The sequence below is a fragment of the Otolemur garnettii genome, unplaced genomic scaffold, assembly GCF_000181295.1.
Source record: "Otolemur garnettii isolate 467f Iridium unplaced genomic scaffold, OtoGar3 scaffold00006, whole genome shotgun sequence".
In the NCBI taxonomy this organism is placed as follows: domain Eukaryota; kingdom Metazoa; phylum Chordata; class Mammalia; order Primates; family Galagidae; genus Otolemur; species Otolemur garnettii.
The window spans coordinates 12,695,736-12,715,147 of NW_003852401.1; the positions used below are offsets into that span (position 1 = coordinate 12,695,736).

Genomic DNA, 19,412 nt, shown 5'->3' on the forward strand with positions numbered 1-19,412 from the left:
CAATCAATGTGTTTATTAATCAAGAAGCTAAATGCTATGGAACTTTGTGTTCTCCTTTGTCCTAGAAAGGATTAAGAGACCAAATTCTTCATATTTGAAGGGGTGAATCCCTCTGTAATGAAGCTAACAGGACTGGTGGGTGCAGTCTGGAGAGGAAAGTAGCCTGTTTTGGAGCATAGGAAGGACCCACGTTCAGTGGGAATTCTCAGAACCTCAAGAATCTCAGTTATTATTACTATTGGAGCATTCCTATAGGGTATCAGTCCTGAAGGCTCAGTAGATGTCCTATTTGAAAAAGAGTTAGAAAATGCTGATTTAGGTGAGATGAATGGAGTTATTGCCAGCTTAGTTAGGACGTGTGCTTGTTTAATTGCCGAGGTGCACGTGTGGATTGGGACTGACTGAGGGGGAGTATGCCGCATGTCTCACCCTGGCTGGGCTGTAGACTTGCCCCCCAACCCCCCCCCCCCCACACACACACACACATAGCTCAGGGAGCATGTTTCATGGAATACATCTGGGAGACAACTTGTTGTAAACAGAAATTATTTTCTAACACTGAAACCCGTGGATATTTGCATGAAAATTTAGATTTGGCTAAGTGCCTAAATGTCAGGCACTGTGCTAGTTACTCAGATAAGGAAATTGGGCTCAAAGCTTAAGTAAGTATCCTAGAGTGGGATAATTCACTGGGCGCGTGAAGAGCTGAAAGTGAACCCTGAGCTCCGAATCTATGTGAGCGCTCATCTTATCGTACATTTCCTGGCATGACTCACTCATTGGCTTGTGTAGGTTCTCTAGTCCAAGTTGAACCTCCAAAATGATCTGCAGAAACCCCAAAGTAAGTTACACAGGACCCACAGGAGGCATTACAATCACCTTTGCAGACCACAGAATGCAGTCAACTTCTGCCCAGGGCCATTTTCCTAATACATCTTCCATGAGGATCTTTTTCTTGAGCCCACTGAAAAAAAGTGAACATCAAAAGAAAAACTGACCCAGGCTGAAGTTCTTGGTAAGTCAGTGGCTGGTTCTCTAGCTCTGCGTGAATCCAAGCATTCCAATTCTTCCCCTGCATCTGCAACCTCTATTCTGCTATTCTGTGATTGATTTTTGGTTTTAAAAGAGTAGGGACATAAGAAATGAAAAAGAAAAGGAATTTATATCAGGAAAACTTTGCAATGTTTTAGCAGCTTTTATGAAACACTTGCACGGGAAGAGGTTGATGCTAGCAACCTCAGATTGGCTAGCTAACACCTGCACATTACCTGCAAGCCAGGAATTAAAGTATTTATCTTCAGACCAGATCTTAGGAAAGCACAGAGGAAGGGAAGGAAAAATAGCACTTATGAAGCACCCACTGTGTGCAGCTGCTTTATGCATATTAACTAACTTTAATTTCAATCATTTGACATGAGTGTAATTCTCTTCTTTTTAAAGATAATGAAAATGGAGGCCCAGAGAGACTAAGCAACTGACCATAATCACACACTAATAAGTGGTTTCAAGGTGTGTTTGATTCTAAAGCACTTGTTTGGGGGACTCTCTAAGCTGCCTCTTGGCTAAGTACTGTTTCTCCATTATCAGGAGAAAATGGGAAAATGAAAACACAGGTGTTCCTAGCATTAGATGATGGAATTTAATAGCATCATCTTTGAATTGATAAGTTTAGATTGGATATTTGGAAAAATATTTTTTAACATTTCCATTTCCTTAAGTCATTTGCTACTTGATTATAAGTAAAGATCTAGTTATAAAAATAGCAATTTAATCAAAGTGTTAGCTGCTATAAAACCTTTTACTGAGAAGCCCAAAATGCTTAATGAGAATTCATGAAGGTTCATTTAACGCCTTTGAAGTACAGGCTCATCATTATACTTTGAAATGTATAATAATTATCCTATTATAGGAAGTGAGGAAACTGAGGCAATAGAGAGGCTAAATACCTTTTTCATAGACCCTCGTTAACCTGGATTCATGCCCCAAATTCCAGACTGGTGTTTTAACCCCTAATGTTTCTTTCCATTTACTGTTTCTTTATATAATTGAATAAAATATTAAAAAGTACATGTGTTTGCTCTACTATAGGGTCTCTTAACCTTGCTACTAAATAGAAACACCATAGCTGACATGACCCTACACTGACCAGACCCTGGAGCTGACCTAATTTTCATAGACCAGCCATGCACCACATGTATGTATCAGTACAGTGGACCTAGTTCCTTATGTTGACCACCTCTGCACATGGACCAGTTTGTTATAGTCCCTTGAGTGGTCAACTTACAGAGGTTCCACTGCATTTGTATTTTTGGACAGATAATTCTTTGTAGTAGGGGAGTGTCCTGGGCATCGCAGGGTGCTGATCAGCATCCCTGGCTGCTATCAGCTGAATGTCGGAACCACCCTCTTCCCAGCTGTGACAATCAGAACTGTCTCCAGACTCTACCATATGTTGAAGACTGCACACACGCCTTAGAAAATAGCATACATATGTGTTAAGAAGTTATGATTTATGGTAGAATGCTCTTTTATCAAAGCCATCTTTCTCTCTATACTAATAAAGTCTAGTAATAGTCAGAGAATATAGAACAAGTCCGGGCTGGAGAGAACATGTGAGAATCATCTATCTTAGCAGTTTTCCAAAGTGTGGGAATGATAATGCTGGTAATGCCGGGGAGAAAAACACTTTAGATGACCACATAGCTTGTGAAACAGTGCACTGAACAAGATTCATGCATTCAGTTAATATTGATTGAGCTCTTATTATGTTTAAGACATTCTATAAGGCACTTTGGATATGGCAGGGAACCAAAGACCCATGTTTCCTTGGAGCATACACAGGCTCCGAGTAGATATAATAGTGTGTTATGCAACATATATGCGCCAGAAAATGAAAAAGGTGGTCAGGAGAAGGGGGTATCTTAGGTGCTGGGTTTTGGGAAAGAAGTTGCTTTTTTGTGTGTATTTTTAGAGACAAGGTCTCACCATGTCGCCCAAGCTGGAGTGTAGTGGCGCAATCAGATCTCGCTGTATCCTAGAGCTCCTGGGCTTAAGGGATTTTTTGCTAGGACTGTAGGTGAATGCCAACATGCCTGGCTACAGCTTGCAATTTTAACTGGGTGTTTAAATTGCATTTCTTGTCACTGACTGCTGAGAGTTGAGGGGTGGCAGGGGAATCAGAAGCCACACACCTTCTAGTCCAATTTCTTCGCACTTCTCTGTAGTACGTCTTCCTTTCTCATTGTTGGTCGTTGAGGACCAAAATTTAGCTTCCCATTGAACCAGATTTTTCTGTTGTGATGAATATACTAAAACCACTTATGGAGGCGATTCTCAACTGGGGATGACTTTCCTCAGAAGGGACATTGGCAATGTCTGGAAACAGTTATTGTCATCCCTGGGAGAAGTGATGCAATAGAGGCTCGTGTGTGAGTAGAGCTCAGGGATGCCGGTAAGCGTCCTGTGACGTGCAGAACAGCCCTGCAGCAAACAACTGTCAGTACAAAATGGCAAAAACGTGCAGATGAGGAAAGCTGACCTGGAGGCTCGAGGAGTCTCCACGCCCTGCTAAATGACTTGCAGTGACCGGCGTATGGATTTCACGGAAAATGCGTCTGACCGTAGCCGGAGGAGCTTTCCTCAACAGTGATAGGAGAGTGGAGTGACTGTCCATGGGAAGACTAGACATGAAATGGGCCTTACCTACCTGACACCAACAGGTCCAAAGCTTGCCAGATCTCTCTGATGGGCTCCTGCATCTGGATGCTGACATATGGCCAAGCACAGAGCTGTATGACTTCTCGCAGGGAAAATTCCCAAGCGATCGGCTACATCTGTGATTTTCTTCCAGGCATTTGTGTAGAGTTTAAGCCGATCACAGTCTCAGCATAGAAAGATCTTCTCAAACACAGTACTGCAAAAAGCAAAAAATCCCATTAAGAACCTTTATTGCACATATCCTGTAGTCAGGCAAGTGCTTTTTTATTTAGGTCTTTAAATATATAGCCTGGCTTAGATTTCATAGCCTTTCAACAGATAGTATTTGTAGTGAATAGTTTTAAGAAAACAAAATAGAATATTGTGTAATGGCAACTTTGACCTGCAAGCATTACACAGCATTCACATGGCGCATGGGGAGGTGCACACGTATCCCCAAGCACAAAGGTCCTTTATTCTTTGAAGCTAAACAGCCCTCTGAAATGTTTCCTTCTGGCTCTAGATCAGCAAATTGCATTTAGCTTCAGGCCTCTAGGTCACCTGAATCGGCAGGGACTCTGAGGGATTTTTGCTTACCCTGGTTGGCATTAGCAATGGAGGAATTCTCAGAACTGGATATTGAAACCCATTTGAGCTCATTGAGAGCTGAAATCCATCCAAATTGGTCTGTTTCACTCTTTCCTGCTGCCTTCCTTCTCTTCCCTTCCCATTTCATCTTCCTGTCTCTCCCCTAATCCCTCTAACTGAACTTTTTTCCTTTCTCATTTACCTTGACCCTTTTGGAATTCTTTGAAACATGTTATTTCTATTAGCGTTATGACATCTGTATTGCTTGTTACCTTGTACCTCTCTAAGCATGCAGTAGTCCCCTGTTCACTGCGGGTGACACACTCCAAGACCCCAAATGGATGACTGAAACTAGAGATTGTATTGGACCCTGTGTATACTATGTTTTCTCCTATCTATTGCATACATATCTATGATGAGGTTTGATGTATAAATTAGGCACAACGAGAACATAATAAAATAGAAGAATGATAACAATATACCAGCATCACTCTCTTGCACTTTGAGACTGTGATTAAGTAAAACGAGGGTGAGTTGAACACTAGCCCTGTGATCCTGTGGCAGTCAGTCTGATAACAGAGGTACCCACTAAGTGACTAAGGAATGTGGATATGCTGGACAAAGGGATGACTCACCCCCCGGTGGGACAGCACAGGAGGATTTGAAATTTCCCCACAACACTCAGAATAGCATGTAGTTTACAATGTATGACTTGTTTATTTGGGGAACTTTCCATTTAGTATTTTCAGACCACAGGTGACCACAGGTAATTAGAACTGTGGGTAATGAAACTGGAAAGGTAAATTGTGGATAGAAGAGGACTACTGTCGTCATCTATTTTTGTATTTTTTGATCTGTTTCATGCCAGATTTGAATTCACTTGCATCAGAGATTATGATGGTCCTAATATTTTAAAATGTAAAGATGCTGTTTTCATGTCAATGATTTTAAGCTTACCATGTCAGTAAAAATGTTTCATATCTATAGATTGCATAAACATATACGTTGATATAGATTCATGAATACAGGTGATAATTCCAGGCTCCCATCCCACCTCTCCCCCAGCCCATGATCCCCAGCTATGAACCAGCACTGTGGAGTTTATTTTGCTATTGAACCGAAGTTCACATTATGGCCTTGCATCGATCATGTGATTTTGACAAATGATTAATCAGTACAAGAGCAAAAGTATATTTGAGATAAACTTACTCTCTAATATGAAAGCTCTCAGGAAACCCTATAGCAACAGTTCTCAACCTGTGGGTCATGACCCTCAAATGACCCTTTCACAAGGGTCACCTAAATGCATCCTGCATATCGGATATTAACATTATGATTCATAACCATAGCAAAATTATAGTTATGAAGTAGCAATGAAAATAATTTTATGGTTGTAGGTTACCACAACATGAGGAACTGTATTAAATGGCCATGGCATTAGGAAAGCTGAGAACCACTGACCTAGAGAGTCTATGAAATTTTTGAACTCATGTTCTGTACAGTGGCACCTGGAATTTCCAGGTTTGAGAAGGAAAGAAGGGAGGGAAGGAAAGAGAGAGAAGAAGGAAAGAAAGAAAATTATAAAAATGTACATATATGTTTAAAACTTGAGAGGTTAGAGTCTGAATCTGATTGAAAGTTTGGGAAGTGAGGTCAAGCAGCCACTGAGGGTTTATAAATCTAGGGTAAAAGCGAAATGAATAAAACAAAAGGAATGGAATTGTGTTCAATAATCATAGTGAAGGCTGCTTGTATCTTTTATATTGCTATAGTGTAAGGTTGGAAGTGGTTAAAAAAAAAAAAAAGAAAAGGTGAGAACATATTTGGAGAGGAATGTTTAGATGAAACATTTCAAGCTGTCACCTCAAAGCCTCAAAAGAAAAGTATTTCAGGGAGAAGATAAAATCGTATTGCCCTGCTCGAGCTCACACAAGAATCATGATGAAGTTCAGTGGGGAAGAGGAAGGCCAGAGGAAGAATAGATTCCGTGTTAGACTTGAATTTCCTCTCTGCTGCTGACCAGCTTTGTCACTGTTTTTGCCTTTGAGCTAATTCTTTAATCTGAAGTTAGTTTTCTTTTCTTTTTTTTTTTTGAAAAATAAAACGTCCCTCACTAGCTGGTGAGGATTAAGGAAGACAATTTCCTTCACATGTTGAACTCACTAAATATGTTATGGAGAAAAACACCACCCTCTGTTTATCAGGCGCATTCAGTTGAAGAGTTGCATCTAAGCTATGCAGTACAGCCCTTTTATATGCAGAGAAAGAACAGGGTTATAAAACACATCTATATTTTAATTTCCAGGCATATTCTTAAGGATGATGAGAACCCAAATTCAGAGAACTTAGTCTGTGTTCTTGGAACAGTTCTTATTGTGCTAACAAAGAAGGCCAAAAGTCAAGTTAGGAGACTTCTTATCATTGCCTTTTCCAAAAATGAATGTCTCCTTGAACTTGACAGCTACTGGTTCCTTTCTCTTCAGAACACTCAAGTCTGAGTCCCCTGTGTGTTGTTACTATCTCTGGGCCCTCCAGCAGTCTGTTAGCCTTAGACTCTGTATTTGTGAAGTGGAATTCTAATATTTGCTGTGTCTGCCTTACGGTGTTGTTGTAAGGATCACATGAAATGATGTTAGTGTAAGTTTTGTGTGAACTGAAATGTACCAAACAAGTGTGAGGCATTTCTGTCGTCGGTGTTGGCTGATCAAACACCTTTGCCACCATGACGGGAACCAGTGGCTCAGTCTCCCACCCAGCAGAGCATCTGTACCAGGATTTACTACGTATTTCTTATGATTTCCCTTTTCTTTTCCTTTCACGCACAGTTTGGAATTCAAGTGGTCTCATATTGAATGGTCACAGGCTGAATATGAGGTCTGTGAGACTGCAGGCATGTTGCCCTTGAAAATTACCAGAAGAGGATACTCAATGGACTCAGCCTTTGTGGGTATAAAGGTAACAAATCTAAAATGCAGACTACCAAGCTAAAACTTACGTTGCTGGTTAAGTACCTTTGATATTTTATTTTAGAAACTGCAGGCATGTCATATTCTTCTGAGGATTCTAAATACAAAATCTCCTGTCCATCATCTAGGTTCATTAATCCTGAAATACGATTCTTTACAACACATTTTCAGTTTTGAAATCAGATCATTTGTCTCTATAAACTCATTAAGTTTTGAAGTTTGATTTCACAGGGAGAAATATGTGACTTAGAGAAATTGGGCTAAATTCTACTTTGGAAAGAGAAGTTGGATGTGAGAACTTTGTAGGGTACCCAGAGCAAATTTTACTATCTAAATGTCTTCTTAGTATTCACCCCTATCTCTCTCCATGGTCTCAGTGGACAAGGAAAATCAAGAGACTTAAACCTATTTTGAGAGTTGTCTAAGCCATGCAAAATTAGGAGAGCATAGATTAATATAAGCACCTTGAAATATAAAGGATTTTCAGGTAATCCTTTTTGAATTAGTCAACTCACTGTTTCTTTCCATTGACATGAACCATGAAGCATAACTTGTGGCTTCTGGCCTTGAAGACATTTGTTAGGAGTCCTTATATACATAGTAATAACACTTCAAAAAAATGAAAGTCTGAAAAGCTTGTGTGTATTAATGATGGAGAATGAGTTTTAAAGACTCCCCTCCTCAATCTGACGGAGAAGTCATTAATATTAGCTTCTGAGAAGAATGGCATCTCTGTTAAGTCTCAGTTTTAATAATGGATTCTAATCACCCTCAGTACCCCATGCCCCTAAATTCGACCATACTCAGACTCAGTATTTATGTTTCCAGTGGGCACAGGCTCTTTTTCTCTGATCTGTCGGTGCTTTATTGTTATTCAATGGCAGAAACTTGGTATGCCCTATAATTTTCCAGAGGACTGCTTATGGAATAAGAAAGAATCTGCCAGGATGGTTTTCTAATAATCCTCTAGTCTTCCATAGAAAAACACCATCTGCTTTAGTCTGGGGTTTCAGGCCACCCACCTTACCAGGTGAGAGAACATACATGGTGTTTCGTGGAACCTCATGTCTGTCAAGCTGAATTTGTGCTGTGAATCTTCCAGCTGAGGGTGCAGGCCATCTTCAAACACAGGCCCAGAATCTTTCAGGCCAGCTCTACCCTCAGCACAACCTGCCATCTTACAGAAGAGCTTATTGGCTACTTGACTAGGAGCAGGGAAAGAGAAGGCATTGTTACCCAGTGTGGTTTGTCCTGGGTAGAATCATGTACGTTCACCTGACTAATTTCTCCAACCATCTTCCCTCAGACCATTGCTTTTCCTACATAGGATTCTGTAAACTCAGTGGTGGTAAATACTAGGTAATTGTACGTACAAGAACCATGCAGAGAAATGTAACTCCCAGCATATGGTGGATACAGGTGTACAATGGGCTGCCTTTTCACAATGAAAAGTGGTTCAGGAGGAGCCTTGGCATTGTAGGCAAAGAGCAAGTGGAGGCCTGGGAGGTAGTATCCTTCTTGAAAAATGTTTCCACTGCAGACCAATTAGTGCCTGTTAGAGCCTCTGATTTGAAACGGACGTATTATCAGAGGCCATAGACTAGGAATTTTAAAATTTTTCATTAAGCACTTTATTCCTTTGTAAGAAGGAACATATAAAAAATGTGCAGAAGTAACAACTCCCCGTTATGCTTGAACAGGGCTCTCCTTCTATCACTTCTTTTTCAAATGGCCAAGGATGCTTCTTAACACATATTTAGGCTTCCACTGGGGAGAATTTGAGTCCCAGATTTCAGAGTTTTCAGATCACCTCTTTAGTTTTGGCTCTGGAGTGGGGAGATAGTTAATAGTTCTCTTAGACGGGGGTGAATTTTTTTCACAACTCACTTGTTGAGAGCCTTGAATGCCCTGGCTCCTGGGTGAGGATCGCCTTTGTGTGGCTGGTCACCAGGTCTCTCAATCCCCACAAAGCTCTCCTTCAGATCTGCGAAGAGTGGTGGTTTCATCCAGACAGGAAAATGGAACAGACTTGAGTTAATCTGGTCTAAAGGCTTTCAGGGCCCTGGCGCTTCCAGGAAACCTCAAAGCTGTCTGACAGATCATCACAGGGTTGTCAGGAGAGCCTGCTCTCTCTCTCCCTCTTCAACTTTCTCTCTTCCTTTTTGCAAAGGTACTTTTCAAAAACCAAATTGGGCTGGAAGAAGGTAATAAAATAAAATTGTGCTCATTGTAAAGAGAAAAATATTGTTTAAAATTCATCCTATTTTCTCCAATAATAGGATCCTTTACGTATATAAAAGAAAAGGAAAAGAAGGCTTTCCTTTTCACTGATATTAGTCTAGCAAAAAGTTAACTTTAAGGAAAGCCCAAGATGGTTTCATATAATAAAAAATCTATTTAATATTAAAACCAGATTTAAGAGAGTGAGTTTAGTCTAGCAGGGGGAGAGAATAGATGTTTCTCTATTATGGAATATTTATTTTTATTAAAAAAGACATTTTTTTTCCCTCTTAAGGTCAACCAGGTGTCAGCTACAGTTGGAAAAGATTTCACTGTGACTCCAGCTAAACTGATTCAGTTTGATCCAGGTACGTTCCGCGCCTATACTTTGTTTTACGTTTTTGTAAGCAAGTGTTGGTATTGTGGAGAAGGCAGAGTACCAAGTAACTTCAACCAACTAGACCCTCCTCGGGGAACCGTATCAGCTCCAGAAGAGACGAATTTGAGTTTGAAACTTTGCCTTCATATATTTTTTAATAACAAATGCATATTTATTTCGTATGAGAAGAAAGATGATAACAAATGTAAGATATCACGTATCAAAGCAAACACCTAAAACATCTAGAAAAGAATAAAGTCATTTAAAAATTATTTAAAAGTCTGACACAAAGTTATAATAATTTACTTGACTCATATTTTTGATGGAGATTTTCAGAATGCTATATTCACATGGGTTTCTAAAGGGCATTTCTAAATGAACCATGTTGGAATAGGTTGATATGAAGAGATTCCAGGGAAGATATTATTCATTTAAATAGCACTTTTTTTTTTTTTTTTGCTTTAAATCTGTTGAAACATTTTGCTGGGTGAAAAGGAGAATACAAGAGTCTGACATTTACTCTCAAGGATGTGTGTCCTTGTGGGCAGAAGAAGGAACCTCTAAGCACCAACACACCTTTGGACACCTGTGCCTGCAGCTGAAGCTGAAGCCCCACTGTCTTGCCCTGGCTTCTGCAGACCAGGCAGATAACACTTCCTTACCCCACTGCCTGCTTCTCTCTCTTTTCCTGTGGTTTGGGATGTACCTGAATCACTCATTGGGGATGGGAGGGGTAATACAAACGGCTTAGAGAAGCAGACAGGGATTGTAATTTTGTGCTTTCCTCCAAAGGAGATGTACTGTGTTCTAAGAGCACTCCACCAAGCCTAAGCTCGTTGGCCACTAGCTCATAAAGTTTTGGGTAAAGGCAAAAGAAAATGGTCTAAAGACCATCACCATGCTAAAACTGAGAATCTTAATATCCAACTTAGAAACTGGGTAGCTTAAAAAATAGACATTTAGTGTCTTACAGTTCTGAGGCTAGAAGTTCAAGGTCAAAGTGTCAGCAATTCCTTCTGAAGCTGTGAGAGTAGATTTATTCTCTGCTGCTCTTTTATGCTTCTCCAGCATTCCTTGGCTTCTGCTGCACCACTCCAATCTCTGCTTTCTTTTTCACATGGTGTTCTCTTTCTGTGCGTGTCTGTGGACACATTTCCTATTTTTATAGAGCCCCAGTTGTAATGGATTAGGGGCCCACCCTATTGCAGAATGACATCATGTTAATTATACCTGCAATTGTCCTATTTCCAAATAAGGTCCCATTCAGAAGTACTGGGAGTTAAGACTTCAGCATATGAATTTTTGAAGGACACAATTCAGCCTATAAACAGTGAGCCTTAAATTTGACATGCAACAACCCAAATATTGTTACTGGTCTCCTTCCTGTGACATAAAACTTTCTAACTTAGACAAGTTTGTTCCTCCTTCTTATGACATATAACTTTCTAACTTAGGTAGGTTTGCTTCTCAGGCTGACTACCCTCAGCAGGAAGAGTTATTCCTATTATGTGTTTGATGTTTATCCTCACCCTGCAACAGGCCCTGTGTTTTGGTCACTCCTCCTCTAAAAGCGTTCGATAAGCTTGCACTATCTATGCCTTTTTGTACTTCATTTTCCATTTTTTGAGAGTCTAGAGCAGTGGTTCTCAACCCTCCTAATGCCCTTTAATACAGTTCCTGTGGTTGCGACCCACAGGTTGAGAACTGCTGGTCTGGAGTCTTTGCCATATGTCATCTTTATTATTTGAGGTCTGTTTATTATAAGGTCAGGAATGATCCAGTAGGTTTTGAGCAGCCCATCAGGTGCTCCTAGAATGGAACACCTTAGGGGAGTCTTAAAACCTACATCTTGGAAATTCTATTGGATAAGATGTTCATTTGTCTAGAAGAGTTTACGTGCTGTTTTGAGTAGAAGGATACTAATGACTTCCAAAGGATCTAGATAGTCTTACAATTTTATATATTTTAAGAAATAATATAAGCATATCTTATATTATTTTTTTAAAAACCATTAAGCCATTCATTGTTTTTGGAATTTACTAAGTGTAAAACAGTTTTATAAATTGAAGTTGTGTTTTAGAGAATTATAAATTATAAAGTTCCCCAGGTCTACAGGTCAAGAAAATGTTTATTTACCTTCACATTTGTTAATCCTTACCTTTTTTGAGATCTGTAGCCCTGGGTAGAGTGCTGTGGTGTCATAGCTCACAGCAACCTCAAAATCTTGGGTTCAAGTGATCTTTTTGCCTCAGCCTTCCAAGTAGCTGAGACTATAAGTGCCCAGCACAATTCCTGGCTAGTTTTTCTTTTTTCTTTTCTTTTCTTTTTCTATTTTTAGTAGAGATGGGGTCTCACTATTGCTCAGTGCTTAGCCAATTCTTACTTCTTTTGGGTTTAGTGTTCACACCTTTTGCCCAGAGCAATTTATTCATTTCTTTACAAAGAGCAGTTTCCATGATTGGGTGTAGAAACAGAGTGAACGAAGACAGTGGGATATTATAAGGTTTGAGAATTCTTAGGTGGGAGCTGGAAAGAAAGCTTACCTGGCAGCTATTGTAGTAAACCACAACTCAGACAAACAAACAAACAACAGAACACTCAGAAAAACAGTGAATATTTTGCATTCAGCTATTCGTGACTAATCTTGCGCCAATATGTAAATACTCTTAATGATTGTTTTCCTTTAAAATATGCGTTCTTGAAAGTTTTGCTATATTCTTAATTGAGATATCATCATTCTTAAGATTTGAAATGTTTTCCAAGGGAACAGATCTCCAGTGTGATATTTACTCTGAAATATTGAGAAAATGTCTTTCAATAGAGAAATCTGCTTTGCTGGAAAATCCCCAGGACTCACCTACTCTGTCATGTGGGATACGTCTGCATAACATGACACCGTCTCTCTGTTCTTCAGCACCTTTTGTTTTGTGGGAACAGGGGGCCAGTTCAAGCCTTCTGAAAATGTTTGTGTATCTCACAGACTTAACAGATACTTTGCAAATTGAAATTGGAAAAGGAAGGGAAAAAATGATAAAGTCCTTACTTCCAATCTCATTAACCTTAAAAAGTTGGTCCTCCATACACACCTGGTAGGCATAGAAACAAAGCTGAAATGCAGACAACTCAAAGGCACTTAAATGAAATTGAATAGACTTCTTCTAACCATCTGGTTCTACTCCAGAAGGCCCAACAAAAATTTCAAGGAATTTTTTTTTTTTTTGAGGTGGGGAGAAGAGTGGGTAGTGGTATAATATAACCTTTAAAAAATGAATCTAAAATCAGACGGGAATTGGTTAGGGCTCAGAAATAATTTTTGCATGGGATTTTATTTAGGTAATGTTTAATTTTATGGGTCAAAGCAGTTCTCCAAATAGGAGCATTTTGCTTTCTTCATTATCTGCCCCTTATCTTTTCTTTTTCGTCTATTTTTATTTATTTATTTATTTTTTGCGGTTTTTGGCCAGGGCTGGGTTTGAACCCACCATCTCTGGTATATGGGGCTGGCGCCCTACTCCTTTGAGCCACAGGCACCACCCCACCCCTTATCTTTTCATGCCAATTTTATTGAATAGCTGTCTATGTGGTCTCCTAATTTCTAACCTGTCTATCTGACTGGGTCCCCAAACCATCTCACATAAGACTCTCGGGCTCATGTTGCTAAAACATTCACTTCATGTCACTTCTTTGTTCACGAGCTTCCCCATTGCCCGTGGTTGTAAAGTCTGAATCTGGCAACCTGGTGCCCAGGGCTCATTGCGGTCTGGCTACCAACCACCTTTGCAGCCTTATGGCCTCCTTTCCACCAGTGTGACTCTCTATTCCAGCCAGCTAATTCACTCACCCCCCAGTCAAGGCCTCTACTTTGCTATTTTCCTGCCTTTGCTTACACTATACTCCTTCTTACTCTGGAGTCCACACATATGTAGGATAAAGCATCTATTCTATTCTTTTGGCAGCTAATGAGACATAGCTTTGAATGATTATTGGACTTTTCTAGTATTTATGTCTGTCTCCTCCAAGAGATTTTAAACTTTTTTAGCTCAGGGCTTGGCTTATGTTACACTTACAGTATTCTCCCGTAGCCTCTAATGCACAGGTAAGCACATAACAAGTACAAAATATATTTTTTTATGGATTGATTCATCCGTGCATGAGGTGGGAATTACACAGTATTTTCTATTAGATGCTTCAAGTTCTATTTTTGTAAAGACTAAAAAACTTACTGATTTAAGAACTCAGTTGATGGTGAAAGCTTAAGAAACTAGCTGTCAACCTATTTTTTTAAATAAAATGATTCCAAATAGACCTACTTTTTCCCCTTTAAGTACAAGAGTAGTGTAAGGGAACAGCTAGGTGTACCTTTCCATTGGATTCTGTTGGGGATTGATGAGATTTTGATCATGAGACCCGTGTGATGCTTACCTTCAAGAAAGAGGCTATTGGGCCAGGAGCACTGGCTCACACCTGTAATCCCAGCACTCTGGGAGGCCAAGGCAGGTGGATTCCCTGAGCTCAGGAGTTCCAGACTAGCCTGAGCAAGAGTGAGACTCCAACTCTAAAAATAGCCGGGTGTTGTGGCGGGTGCCTGTAGTCCCAGCTCCTCAGGAGGCTGAGGCAAGAGAATCGCTTGTGCCCAAGGGTTTGAGGTTGCTGTGAGTTATGACGCCATGGCACTGTACCAAGGGTGACAAAGTGAAACTCTGCCTCCACATAAAAAGGCCATTATATGGATGGCACTGTTGAGAGGCATAAATCTATAGAAAACAATCTGCAAGGGGGGGAAAGCCATAGTTTTAAGAGAAGGCTAAAGAAAATATGGTTTAACTGCCTTATATAGAGGAGTGTAGGAGAGAAAATCGTCAAACAGCCATTGAGTGAAAACAGTTAAATAGCCATGAGTAAGTGGCAGGTTAAATTTTTTCAACTTAGCCTCAAAAAGTAAAACCACAAGTGTACAATCCTTTTTCCCCTTAAACGTGAGCCTTGTCTCTCCACTAAGCAGTGCACTCTTTTCTTCCTGTCCCCATCGTCTTATCTAAGTCGACTCAGAGGAGATCCTGTAACCCACACTATGGAAACGGGTCGGGAGTAGAGACATTCTTAGAAATTCCTTCCAGCCTTCGTAGTTTGTATTTCTGGGCATTGCTTTGCTTTCCCTCTCGGTGGTGACAGGATGGCCGGGAGACGTTTATAACATAGAAGGTATTTTGTGTTAGGTTTGCAAAGTTATTGTGAACCAAGTTTGGCTGTAACTTCATGAATAGAGGCAGACAGAAAGAGAGGCAAAAGGGGCTCTGTCTATTTCTAGAAGCCCCAGCCCATAAATCCTCTCTAGGAAGGTATCAGACTGCTGTGTATTACATCATTAGAAAAAAGCATTTGTGGGCTAGAAGGATCTCAGGAAGTGGGACAGCCGAGGCAGGCAGCTGTCTTTAGAAATCCGTCGTTTTAAGGGTTCCATGAATAGCATGAAGTACCATCCAATAATCACTTCTGTCTACATCAATCTCTTAAGATTTCTGAAACTATTAAGATTGTAAGATTGCAGTACTTCTTTATTCTTAAGAACAGAAGGGACAGGTTAGGGGAAAAAAATTATCTTGCATCTCATCTACTAACTTTTTTTTCCCCATCCCTTACATAATGCAGCTTACTTTTTTGTTACAGTGTTTGCATTTAAACAGAATCATCATTGTCCAGGAACAAATGCGGTCTTTTCATATTATTTGGGAGAACAGCAGGACTTCAGCGAGTTGGTAGCAGTACAATAGCTCACTCAGGCTACTGCAGTCTCGCTGTAGACATGTTAATTAATATATTTCTCTGACACCTAGGTGATTGAAATAGCAATTAAAGAGTAATTAAAATGTTTACTTCTTGTAGGAATGTCAACTAAGATGTGGAATATAGCAATTACCTATGACGGATTAGAGGAAGATGATGAGGTCTTTGAAGTAATTCTGAACTCCCCTGTGAATGCAGTTCTTGGCACAAAGACAAAAGCTGCAGTGAAAATTTTGGACTCAAAAGGAGGTATTCTTTTGATCCTCATCTTGAAATCAGGAGCGGTCCTGGCGCTGTGGCTCTTGCTTTCAACAGCCAACGTGCTTGATAACACCTTCAAATCAAAATGCTTAATTTCTTGTCAAGAAAGCAACCTCAGTCATGACGGAGGTCCTTTATTCTGGTTTCTGCTTCATGTGGTTTTCCTCCTGCTAAGAACCATTGCTTGAGAAAAGCAACAAGTCAGTGCTGGAGTTGTTTTTTTCAGCCTCGTTTGTTGTTCTCACCAAGGGGGAAACAATGTTGGTGAGAATCTATCGACAATTATTTTCCCCCAGAGTTTGTCGGGCTGTAATTATCTTCCTCACTTAAAGAGCGCTCTCAATGCCTAAAATCCAAGCCCCCAGTGTAGTGTGACCAGGAAAATTCTAAGAGAGGTAGGAATTGGAGAAAAATAAATGTGAAAGATGCAGCTGGCCTGGGGATTCAGGAGCAGCTGGAGAATATTAATGAATGACTTTGGGCTGCAGAGCCAAACAGGTCCTGGGCTGTAAATGCTAAAAAAACAACCTGTGAACTAAATAAAATAAAGACCAGCCACAGTCCTTGGTGCTCAGATTTTTTTTCTGTCCAATACCTTCTAGTTATTTGTGTTTTTAGCATTTGATCGATATAAGATCGAGTATGACCAGTATCATACTCAATCTTATACCCTGTTTTTCACACTCATCAGTTCTTGTGTCCTAAATATTTTTTCTCAAAAGCATTATCTTTTTCTCTCGCTCTCAAAAACATGCACACTATCCTCTTTTCCTTATAATATGTGTGTTTCCACATCTCTCTTTGCTACCTATCCTCACCAAATTCATTTTTTTTCCCAGTAAAAATTTCCGATCATGGTAAGTACACAAAACACATAAAATATACACTTTATATTAAAATCTAAAATGTCCAGACATTAGATTTTTTTTTAAATGCCTTCCCAGAAATACTAACTGGTGAGGTTTGCAATAGAGGAAAGTCTGGTAATGCTTACTTGCCATTGTTCTGTAACAACTGAGTACAAATTTTTATAACTGTTACTGATTCTCTGACATTGTTAAACACCTCCAGTTTCCACCTCTAGGAGATGAACACTTTGATGTGCTGGTGGAATAATAGTTGATCAGAGAATAAACCTGGTATATTGAGGAGTACCATAATGTGACGAGAAGGGGGGCTCCTTTCCAAATATATGGTATGATGATAAAATCATGAAGATGATTTTCATTTGGGGTTTGTGAAATCAATTTCACGACTTTATAAACACCCTATAGATATGCAGAAGGCACAGCTTTCCTGGATGGAAACGGATGAAGGATAAAGGAGTTTCTGGCAAATGGCAAAAAAGCAACATCTGGTGGGAAAATCATCCATCTAAGTTTAATGACAAGCTGCTCCAGGAGCTGTGTCAATGTGGTCCCTTATCTGTTTGTGTAAATGAACTGACCGCCTGCCATCTTGCATGCCTCCAGGACCGTGCCATCCTTCATACCCCGTCAACCAAAGCAAGAACAACACAGGGGAGAAGGGCATTTGGCGCCCACCACCCCCAGGGGCTTCCTCACCCACCACTTCTGGTTCTTTTCATCTGGAAAGAAGACCTCGTCCATCTTCCAAGTGGCTGGCGGTCACCAGGGGGGATACGCCACGGGGCTTTGATTCTACAGTCCTTTCTCCAAGGAAGCTTAGGCCCCACGGGAATGGCAAACTGGTAAGGATGGGGCCCTTCCAGGAGTCCATGAGTACATTAACAGGAGTACATTAACAAAAAAACAAAAAAAATATTGATAAGTATTCTGAAACATTGAAGAAGCTGTTTTGATTTTCATACTGAGTGAGTTCCTCACACACTTATGCAGTGCCTTTTGTATACAAAGATCACTGGGCTTCCCTGCTTCATTAGTTGTACTAACTGGGGTGAGATACAGTGATTCATCCATGTGATTACTGCTTTGATTCCTTCGGTGATAGAGACAGAGAGGTAATGACCAGTGGCCCTGAAACAGAGTGAGATGAAGTGAACCACTGAGGTGTGGAAGCCATGACTTTGACCTTATTAGCACAGCATTCTAACCAGGCACACTCTCACAAGGGGTGTGTGTGTTTGGATGTGCCAAACAAATAAAGATATATTTTCTCCTTAACTGGGACTGTTTACATGTAAATCAACACAATAATCATAGATTGTGATGAAGCCTAGTGATTTTTTGAAATTCCAATGTTTGGGCATGGCAAGTCTTAATGTGTTTATAATACGTTTTAAAATTTTTCAAACATTAACAATATCTTACTGAGAGGATATTGCTCATTATTACTCCAGCCAATTCTGTTCATATGTTATTCTCTGTTGATTTCAGGTTCATCCATCCTCTGTTTATAGAAATCAAACAGACATCATTTATAAGGTAAGAGAACTGCTAAATTCCTTATATTATGGGCACAAAATATTTAGTGAAACTATTATTTCATATCTTATATATTTCTCTTAAAACTTGCCACAAATTGGAGGGAAAAAAAAACCCTCTTGTATCTTTTTGCTATGATCAGATTCCTGAATTTTTAGAACAGTCTTTTTCTGTTTGGAATCTTGATGTATGTTTTTTCCTTATGGTCGGTGGTGGTTTCCTGAAGTATCATGGAGTGGTTTCCCTTCAACTAGAGGAGGAGAGTTCCCCAACTCACACAGGGAATGCCAACGTATCCATCTTTAGTCCACCACGGAAGGCAGCCGGAGTGGCAGAGCCGCTTCAGGCAGATAAGGTGGAATCCACAACTGACTCACACTTGCCCAGACAGGTATGGAAATCTTCTTTCCTTCCCATTCACCTGACCACAGGCTGTTTGCTGGGCCATAAGCACACTTAATTTACAAAATAGCCCCTAAGCATGGGGATCGTTTACTCAACACAAATACTTAACAACAAATGAAGACCCAAAGGAGGCTGAGTGTGTGATCAAATTAAGTCAATTATAAATTGCCTTTCCTTCCCACAGGACCCACTGCCCTCATTTGCAAAGAACTGCACTCTGGAATTAAAAGGGCTCTTCCATTTAGAAGAAAGCACCCAAAAACTTTATCAATGCAATGGGATTTCCTGGAAAGCCTGGAGCCCCCAAACCAAGGTGGGAGACAGGGTGAGCAGCCAAGCCCCTTTCCCCGTAGTGTGCTCTGTAATGAAGAGGGACTGGCCTGGGGTGTGGCTAAGCTGCTGCTACAGCTGCCTGTCCTTGTTACAGCTTGAGGGCCAAGAGGGAAAAATGGCCCAAAGTATGTCTTTTTATCACCAAATATGTTCATTAAATAATTTAAGAGGATATTTACTCATTGTTTTGATTACAGGAATGTAAAAAGTGTGGAATTGAAGCATTGCTGATGGGTAGTGTTGTTTGTAGGAGGCCATTGCACATCTCTGGTGAAGAACTGGGATTAGAGTTGACCCCCTTTGTGGGGGGGTCACAAAGCTACTGTGTCCAAGTGAGGAGACTCATAGAGTTCCTTATGTAGACAGCAGACTCTA

General features: G+C 40.2%; 1 protein-coding gene across 1 annotated transcript in view; it reads left to right on the forward strand.

The window, feature by feature from the left end:
• Positions 1-19,412, forward strand: part of FREM1 (FRAS1 related extracellular matrix 1) — a 124,628-nt gene that overhangs the window by 93,843 nt on the left and 11,373 nt on the right. Inside the window, exons 27-33 of the mRNA XM_003782873.2 lie at positions 7,110-7,239; positions 9,766-9,838; positions 15,733-15,882; positions 17,367-17,605; positions 18,252-18,299; positions 18,526-18,690; positions 18,889-19,017. Coding sequence (XP_003782921.1) covers positions 7,110-7,239; positions 9,766-9,838; positions 15,733-15,882; positions 17,367-17,605; positions 18,252-18,299; positions 18,526-18,690; positions 18,889-19,017 — 934 coding nt within the window. The remainder of the gene's footprint in view (positions 1-7,109; positions 7,240-9,765; positions 9,839-15,732; positions 15,883-17,366; positions 17,606-18,251; positions 18,300-18,525; positions 18,691-18,888; positions 19,018-19,412) is intronic.